Source organism: Chenopodium album, chromosome 9, assembly GCF_948465745.1.
Source record: "Chenopodium album chromosome 9, dcCheAlbu1.1, whole genome shotgun sequence".
In the NCBI taxonomy this organism is placed as follows: Eukaryota; Viridiplantae; Streptophyta; class Magnoliopsida; order Caryophyllales; family Amaranthaceae; genus Chenopodium; species Chenopodium album.
This window is the reverse complement of record NC_137842.1, coordinates 10,116,304-10,126,182: the sequence shown is the minus strand read 5'-3', so window position 1 is coordinate 10,126,182 and position 9,879 is coordinate 10,116,304. Positions and strand designations below refer to the sequence as shown.

General features: G+C 33.6%; 2 protein-coding genes across 2 annotated transcripts; both read left to right on the top strand.

Moving 5' to 3' along the window:
- Positions 1-1,329: 1,329 nt before the first annotated feature.
- Positions 1,330-2,309, top strand: LOC145557429 (uncharacterized). The gene is made up of 2 exons (XM_081618611.1): positions 1,330-1,393; positions 1,510-2,309. Exons 1-2 carry the CDS (start codon positions 1,330-1,332, stop codon positions 2,307-2,309), a joined length of 864 nt encoding a protein of 287 aa, XP_081474737.1.
- Positions 2,310-2,411: 102 nt separating this feature from the next.
- LOC145557428 (uncharacterized) lies at positions 2,412-3,368 on the top strand. Its single transcript, XM_081618610.1, has 2 exons — positions 2,412-2,511; positions 2,839-3,368. The coding sequence occupies exons 1-2, from the start codon at positions 2,412-2,414 to the stop codon at positions 3,366-3,368; spliced, it is 630 nt and encodes a 209-aa protein (XP_081474736.1).
- The last annotated feature ends 6,511 nt before the right edge of the window (positions 3,369-9,879 follow it).

Genomic DNA, 9,879 nt, shown 5'->3' with positions numbered 1-9,879 from the left:
TCTACCTCAGACGGTTATGAAACCGATAGCTCATCATCTAGCCAATCATCTATTCATACACTACTTGATATCTCATATCATTAAGATATCAATGAATTTACTTGTAAACATATTTGTGTACAAGAAATTGATCTTGATCATGATGCATTTTCTAATAATGAACTTTTCAATGAACCTAAATCATGCGTGACACCCATGGAAGAGTCTATAACTGTAAACATAGGTACGGATAATGATGTAAAAGAAGTCAAGATAGGATCTTCCCTTTCCCTCGATGAACAAAAGGCATTCATTATTTTACTTAAAGAATATGTTGATGTGTTTGCATGGTCTTATGCTGATACGCCTGGTGTCGATCGTAATATTGTTGAACATCGTATACCACTCTACCCTGATAGCAAGGCAAAGCAACAAAAGCTTAGTAGAATGAAACCAGAAGTTAGTCTCAAAGTTAAAGAAGAAATTCAAAAGCAGCTTGATGCCAACTTCATCAAACCAATCAAGCATCCGAAATGGCTGGCGAATGTGGTGGTAGTGCCCAAAAAAGATGGAAGGGTCAGAGTATGCATTGATTTTACGGATTTGAATTCAGCATCGCCGAAAGACTATTTTCCATTTCCCCACATTGATGTTCTGGTTGATAACACTGCTGGACAAGCCATGTTCTCATTCATGGACGGATTCTCGGGATATAATCAGATAATTATGTCAGAAGAGGACATGTCCAAAACTTCTTTTATTACCCCATGGGGAACCTTTTGTTATATAGCAATGCCTTTCGGATTAAAGAATGCTGGGGCAACCTATCAACGGGCTGCAACGACAATTTTGCATGACCTCATCCACGATATTGTGGAAGTTTATGTTGATGACATGATTGTCAAAAGTCATGATCGTGAGACGCACCTTGATGCTTTAAAATCATTCTTCGATAGAATTAGGAAATACAATCTGAGATTGAATCCTCAGAAATGTGTATTTGGAGTAACTTCGGGAAAACTTCTAGGCTTCGTCGTAAGTCAAGACGGAATTAAGGTCGATTCTGACAAGGTAAAGGCCATACAAGAGCTTCCTTCGCCAAGGAAAGAAAAGGAGATTCGGGGATTTCTTGGTAGAATTCAATATATTAGTAGGTTCATATCGCCATTGACAACCCGGTGTGAACCTATATTCAAGTTACTTAAGAAAAATGTGTCCTACAAAATGGAATGACGAATGCCAAGCCTCATTTGATTCAATGAAAGAATATCTCTCCAATCCTCCAGTTTTAATGCCGCCGAAACCGGGGAAGCCCTTGATATATTATATCTTTTTATCACGGAAACGGCTATGGGAGCTCTTTTGGCACAGTATCAAGAGGGTACAAGGAAGGAAATGGCTATCTACTACCTCAGTAAAAAGTTCCTTGACTATGAAACTAATACACTCCTTTGGAAAGAGCTTGCATTGCCCTTATTTACGCAACAAAGAAGCTTCGACATTATTTGCAAGCACATACTACTTATCTAGTTTCGAGGTTAGATCCAATCAAGTACATTTTTGAGAAGCCAATCTTGAGTGAAAGAATAGCAAGATGGCATGCGATATTGTCAGAATTTGACATTCAGTGTGTGAATCAAAAGTATGTCAAAGGGAGGGCTATATCTGAAGCTTTGGCTGATGGACCTATATCGGGTGATGAATTTGATGATGATTTTCCAGATGAACATATTTTCAGTCTTAGTACGTCACAATGGAAGATGTATTTCGATGGAGCCTCTAACATGAGGGGCAATGGTGCAGGAGTATTATTGATCGATCCTTATGGAGTACATATTCCCTTTGCTGTGAAGCTTAGTTTCCCAACGAAAAATAACACGGCTGAATATGAAGCCTGCATCTATGGAATCAAAGCAGCATTAGCAGCTGGTGCAAAAAATCTCACGGTGTACGGTGATTCCTATCTCATAATTTCCCAGACTATTGGAGCTTGGAAAGTTCGGGACAAAAGGTTGCAAATGTACACGGGGTATCTTCAACAATTTATCCCATTCTTTGAAGAAATAGAGTTCAAACATCTCCCTCGGGAACAAAACAGTTTCACCGATGCTTTGGCAAATCTGGCAGTAAATTTAACTTGGGACGATGATGTGAAGGTACAGTCAGTAACAATTGTAGAAAAAGAAATTCCAGTGGTTAATTTTGAACCAACAATTGCTTTATTAACCCAAGAAGATGATGAGGGTGCTTGGTATACTGGTGTTAAGAAGTATTTAATCGATGGAGAATATCCTGAAGGAAGTCACAAGAAGGATCAATTGGCTATTTGAAGGCTAGCTTCTCATTTCACAATATTGAAAGGTTTGTTGTATCATAAAAGTTTCGATGGAAATTTGCAATTATGCATCGATGGGGAGCAGACGCAAAGGATCATGGAAGAGGAACATGGGGGAGAATGTGGGCCTCATATGAATGGACGAATGCTTGCTCGGAAGATTTTGCGAGCAGGAAATTATTGGACCACCTTGGAAAGTGATTGCATCCATTTCGTACGAACATGCAAAAAATGTCAGCTATTTGCAAACCTTAATCATATGCCACCAGTTAGCCTGAATAATTTTACTTCGTCATGGCCTTTTTCCAGCTGGGGCTTAGATATCATTGGGTAAATACATCCGAAAGCTTCGAACGGGCATCAATATATATTGGTTGCTGTCGATTATTTTTCAAAATGGGTGGAAGCATCATCATATTCGAAACTAGGGGAAAAACAAGTTTCAAAATTTGTAATCAATAACATTATATGTCGGTATGGGTTACCTTTTGAAATTATTTCCGACAATGGTTCACAATTTGAAGGCCATCTCAAAAAAACCCTTGAGAAGTACAAAATCAGACATCATCAATCATCACCATATCAGCCTCAAACCAATGGAGTTGTTGAAGCAGCTAACAAAACCATCAAGACGATAATCGCCAAGATGACAGATAGGGCTCGAGAATGGCCTGATAAGCTTCCATATGCACTTTGGGGATACAGAATTTCCATTCAACCACCAACTGGGACTACTCCATATTCTTTGGTATATGGAATGGATCCGCTTCTTCCAATCGAAACGAAGATTCAATCGCTTCGCGTAATGAATGAAAGCGAGATATCTGAAGAACAATGGTTTAAAGAACGATATGATGAACTTTCTTTGGCAAGTGAACGAAGGTTACAAGCCCTTCACAACATTCAAATTTATCAAAGACGCATTGCTCGGGCTTTTAAAAAAAGGTCAGGGAAAGGAATATCCAAGAAGGAGATTTGGTACTTAAGGAAAATCGAGCACCAATTCATGATCCACGTGGAAAATTCAAGCCAAACTGGTCTGGTCCCTTCCTAGTCAAACATCTTACACCAGCGGGAGCAGTAAAATTGATGGATCTTGATGGAAATGAATTTGTTCATTTCACCAACCTTGATCAGTTAAAAAAGTATTATGCTTGATTGGTACAGTGTTGTATTTGTGGGATTCGCAAAAAAAAAAAAAAAAACTGAATCTCCTACTAGCTTTAGATAGTTATGTGTATCATGTTAAAGTTTAGATTTCATTCATGTTTGCATTGCATGCTTAATGGTCATGTAGAAATATTCATTATTATTAAAAGATGATGATCAAGTCAATACTTAACAAAATATGATTACAACGAACAAACTTTTTTTTTTTAACACACTCTCTCGCTTTTTAGCGAGATTACATCCACTTTTAACTATGAAAACAACGACCACATACACCATACCCTAAAGACCAATGCCTTCGGATACGATTTCTTCTTTTGGGAATTGAAAATACATAAACAAGGGAAACACAAGTACAAGTATTGAATTACAATAAGGGAATTCTTCTAAGGATTGATTCGAGCATCACCCTCGAGGTCTTCCAACAATTATGTTGTGTAGGATGGGGTTGGAACATCGTTCTCAAGAACTGAAAACGCAGAGAGCATTCGTGCAAATTGCCATACACGAGATGATGCCCTGAGAGCTTCCACATTACCAATTTCATAAGTGGTACAAGGTACCACTGAAAGCTCATGGAGCTCTAGGAGTCATTGGAGTTGGCCCGCTTGTCTCAAGCATCTCCCAGGAATATAGAAGGTGACACGACATAATCCTGGAAGTTGAGCACCTCTGCGTCTGCTAGTACTAATTGTTATGGAATTTATGTTGAGAAATGAAATGATCCCTTCCATGTCAGCTGCGGCAAAGAGGTCTGTCCATCCACCATGGTTGAAACATTGACGGAATATAGGAAAAAAACCTTTCTCCCGAATATGTCGGGTTTGGTAAGGAGTTCGAAAAGGTGGTCTAGACAGCTTGAACTTCTCGCATAACCAAAGTTGAAGCACAACTAGACACCCTTTAACAAAACCACCTAGATTTTGTTTCATATGGTTAAGCCCCATCATAAGTTCCCCTAGGATAAGAGGCCCTAAACAGTTCCCTGACTCAATCTGTGACAACAAAGAAAGGCAACGAACATGACAGGAAAATAATGATTCCTTGAGTAAAACAAGGCCGAGCAATAAAAGGATGCAAGCTTTTTCTTGGCACTTTTTGAAATCCTCATTGTTGGCAAATTCCCAATGAGATAAAGAGAAGGTTTCAAGGAAGTTCTCTAAAATTAAAATGTCAAGCAGGCGATAATTGCTTTCCATATTTAATGGTATACCTAGCAAATCCCTCATAACCGCATTAGTTGCCCTTGGGTCAGCGGGTGCAATCACACGACCTTCTTTATAAAGACCTAGTAAACCCTCCACTTCTTCTAAAAGAGGAGTCATTTCCGTCTCTCCAAAACGAAAAACATGGCGTTCTTCATCCCAAAATTCAACAGCAACATGAATCATGTCATACCGAGGTTGAATGACTAGGAAATGGGTGATGGTTCGGGTGAAGACACTTGTATAAGGGGAAAGGCGAGGTGGAGAAATATTTTCTACCACCCCTTTTAGCTGGAGCTTTCTAGATCCACTGATTTCATTGAATTCTTGAAACATGGCATTCATTTTTTCTTAGAAATTTGAGGAAAAATAAGACTTAAGAAGCTTGAAAGAAGAAGAAGGGACTTGTTTTGGTGTAGAAAAGAATGAATACCACCTCCTTTTTATAGGGGTGGTGGTGATAATGGAGCTAGGGAGAGAAGGCCGAAGGAGTTTACTTTTCTGAAAACTCAGTACAAACCACCTGCTGTTTCTGCATCCGAAATCCATAAACTGTGTTTTTTTTCAAGAATGATTGTTATTTTTCTTCAAGCTCGTGCAAATTGAAGTTTTAACCTTCTGCAAGGTTAATCCAGTTTTTTAACTGCACCCAAGCCAACATTTGTGTTGCAATTGAGTGAGAATTTCACTCTATTTTTTTAAGCCAGTATTTCAACTGCACCCAAGCCAACATTTGTGTTGCAACTGAGTGAGAATTTCACTTTATTTTTTTAGCCAGTTTTTCAACTGCACCCAAGCCAACATTTGTGTTGCAACTGAGTGAGGATTTCACTATGTTTTTTAGCCAGTTTTTCAACTACACCCAAGCCAACATTTGTGTTGCAACTGAGTGGGGATTTCACTCTATTTTTCAGCCAGATTTTCAACTGCACTCAAGCCAACATTTGTGTTGCAATTGAGTGGGAATTTCACTTTATTTTTCAGCCAGTTTTTCAACTACACTCAAGCCAATGTTTAAATGAAAATCAATTGGGATTTTCCCTCTTTTTTTTTTTAGAAACATACATCAAAATTTTGTGTCTTTTCTCAAACATTGATTATCGTTTTATTTAAACTCAATCAATGTGGGGCAATCTGTAGACACCAAATTTTGATCCTACCTTTTTAATTATCACTATTAATTATATTTTATTACTATAATTACATTTTTTTTTTGCAAATAATTATTATTATTTTGCTAATTATTTTTATAAACTTAATGACGCTTGTTTTATTATTTAAAACGAATGAAAAAAGTAATAATAATGATTTTTATTCATAATTCCCAAAAAAAATGTTATAATTTGTACTTCTAAACTACTAAATTACAAAATATTGGAGTACAACTGACACTACATGCATTTCTACCCTGCTCCACCGAAGTAATTTTCGGTTTTTTACTTATGGATTAACAAGTAAATTAATACAGCCATTAGGAGGACCACTAGCCCCACAATGTACATGAAATACACCCTTATCATCCTCATGTCTTCCTCAAATGTAAAGGCAGGCTGATCTTCTTGGTTTTCTTGAAACATGGTGGTTGAGTTTAATGGTGGTTTTTGTTTAATTTTTTCGGGTAAGGAGGAAGATGGAAGAAAATAAGATTTAAGTGGTGAGTGGAGATTTTGGATAAGGGTAATTTCTTTTTATAGTAAAAAGTAAGTATTTTAGACCTTATTTTTGTACGTATATGTATAAAAATCGTATAGTATAAAGTACAATATTTTTTGTCTCGCCAGGGGAATATGTCATTTTCCTTATAAACAAGTATCGTTTAACCCTTTAGAGTATAGTAAGTAGATTAATATGTTCACTTAGACTGTTAGAGTGCTTTTTTTTATTTTATCTAGTTTTTTTTTTTTTTTTTTTTTTTTTTTTTTTTTTTTTGTGATTTGTGCACTCCCCTATTATATGACCAGTTTACCTATAAAGTCCATTACTCTAAAAGACTCATGCCTTACCAATATAGGGAAATGACAAACATTCCCACACCTAAATGGGTACTATATGTTGTAGTGCTAAAGGGACCTCCTTTTATGTACGTTTGTTATAATGTCCTTGTCTTTTTGTTCTGTAGTTAATACTTGATCCGATAGATATAAGTTCGGACCAAACCCATCGATATTTATCTAAGAATAATTGAGTATTGTATGGATGAGAGTAAAAGAGGGATACGTATGAGTGTAAATGTATAGTTGTACGTATAATTATTGTATGAATAGTAAAATCACCTAAAAAATAGGGTCATGTCTTTGCTATTATGAAAATTTATCACTTTCTGACATTCATGTTACTTCCTTTTCGTTTTTTTTTTCCTTTCACTTTTTTTTTTTCTTTTTTGTTTTGTTCTTTATTATTTATTTATTTTTTTCTCTGATTTGTTTACTCAGTCTAGTTTGTGTATTCCTTCTTCAATTTTGATAAGCAATTGTCAATAGTGAATTAACGTTACCTTTTTTTTTTATTCCCCGCGGTTAATATTGTATCCAATAAATTTCAATTTTGACCAATTGTATCAATATTTATCCAACGCTAATTGGGACATCTGGATTTCATACGCGTCATATATTGTATTTCACTATTCAAAACACTATGCAAACACTATTTGGCACTATTCCAAATAGTAATTTCTGTTATGATAATTCACTTTGCCGACGTGAATTTGGCTTCCGTTTTATTTGTTTTTCTATTGTTTTGATCTAGGTTTGTATCTTTTGTCTTTGTTTTTTACGGCTATGATAAATATAAATTTGTGTTTTAGTAGAGTAAAGCAAGATAAGAGTTCACCTTTTTTTTTTTTAAGGTCATTCGGTCAAGGGAATATATTTTACTCTTGACCTCCTTAAATTTATGTTGTATGACTTAATATTGTATGATATATTTTCACGTTGACCATGTCAATCTTATGATTTTATATGATCTACTTTTTTAGTAAGGGTTATTATTTGGAATGCTCGTATATATAAGGTTTTGTCGTATGTTTAGATATTCTTTGGTAAATTTATATGTACCATCTAATGAGGGCAGGGGTTATTTTTTCTTTTTACTTTTTTACTGACTCTGAGATATTTTGTCCAACCCTATTAGTATTGTAACCTAATGTCTTTGTGTATCTTTTAGAGCTGACCTCTCAGAGCTGATTTTGTTTATTTATTTTTTTTAATTGTATAAGTGTTGTTTTAACATCTTGGTGAGTATAATAGTCACTAATTAAATTTAGGCACTCTTTTATTGTATACCATGTGAGTATTATCTTTTGAGTTATGGCACGACTTGGTCATATATTTTTTTTATATATACCATGGCATTTTAGAACCTTTTTTTTATTATGTGAATATTAGAATTGATTTTATTACGGTTTTCTTTATTTTATCATTTTAAGCGTTGCAAAATAGATTAGCAAGTTTGTTACATGTAAAACAAGAGAATTTAATATCAAGATTCTCATTATTACCAAAATCTTGATATTTACCAAAATAATCCTTGAATTTTAATTTATTTACTTTCTTTTATTTACAAATTAACCCCTTTATTTTCCTATAAATACCCCCTAATTCTTAAGTTTTAAACACATCAAAAATTCTTACATCTTCTCTCTCTAAAAATTCTCTCTAAAAAAAATTTTCCTCTAATCTTTGTTTTAGTTAAAATCTCTCTAATTTAGCTTTATTTTTAGGTTATTAGCTTATTAAAAAAGCATCTTATAATTAAGTTGTTATTTTTATTTTTATATAAGTATTGTTATTATCTTTAATTCCTATTAAAAAAAACAAAAATATCTCAAGTTTAAGTATTGTTGTTATTATTATCTTTGTTAAAAATATTAGTTCAATTGCTTAAGTATTCCTATTCTATTTTAAAAACAATAAAAAAAAAGTTTATTTCTTAAGATTTAGTTTTATTTTTCAAGTTCATTTTCTATAATCAAATATATATAAAAAAAAAAAGAAAAAAAAAAAAAAGAGTTCATTAGCTTTATTTTGTATTAATTTCTTTTAATATCTCAAAACTCCAAAAAAATTACTTAGACTCTTTGATTTCGTTTTAACTAAGGAGTGATCATATTTTCATCCTTGATAAACCAAAGAGGTTATCCAAAAAATTGCTACATCTAGCTCAAGGTATTATCTTCAATCTTTTCTTAATTTCCTTAATTATTATTATTATGCTAACTAATGTGTTTGTTTTCATGTGATGTTACCAATAGGGGTAATGATGATATTAGGTGCTAAATTAGCCCTAAATCTTTCATTACTCCACATTAGAAAGCCAAGCCTATTGGTAAGGTGATAGGTTATAAAAGAGGGGGGGGGGGTAATTGCATTTTGCATTGCATCTCTTTCTAATGCATTTTTAAATATGGAAGGTTAATACATTCATATGTCTGCCTAAAGTATATTTTTAGGAATGATTTATTTCTTAAAGTGAGCTTAAAGACCTAATGAATTAAGAGTTTATGTAAAGGTTGTTCAAGAGTAAGGAATTACTTACCACGTCCCAAAGATGGCCTATGAAAGAACCTTCACGACAAGAATCAGTTCCAGTTCTTTATCTCAAGTCATAGAAGAGCTTTCCAACCATATCTCACAATAATTTTTTCGATTTTTCTATGATTTTTAATAATTTTTTTAGTTCAAACTATTTAAGAGGTGAAATATGCACGTTTTTCTCTTAATTGCTTTTTAAAATGGTATTAATTTATTTTTAAGAAACTAATGGTGATATGAAACCTATTACACTATATTATATACTTTTAAACTTATGGAATTTTAAATAAAATGTTTTAATCTTACCTTAAAGATGACTTCAGAAATAAGAGTCTTTAATTTTAAATGTCGTTGTTTTAAAAATCTTTAAAAGATGACTTTTGAAATAATTGATGTCCTAAGAACTTTAATTTTCTTTTAAAGATGTCTTCATAAATAAAAGTTTTAACAAGCATTAATTTCTTTTATAATTTCATGAACCTTTTTATTTCAAATCCTTTTGTGACACAAGAATAAATCATAACTTTGCTTGTTTGTTTTTAATAAGTAATGATAGTTAATATGAGGTTATGGCCTCAATTCCAAGCATGAGGTTAGCATAAATTATTTAGTTGTATAAGGTTGTAACAATTATCCATATCCATGAAAATAAACTTATATC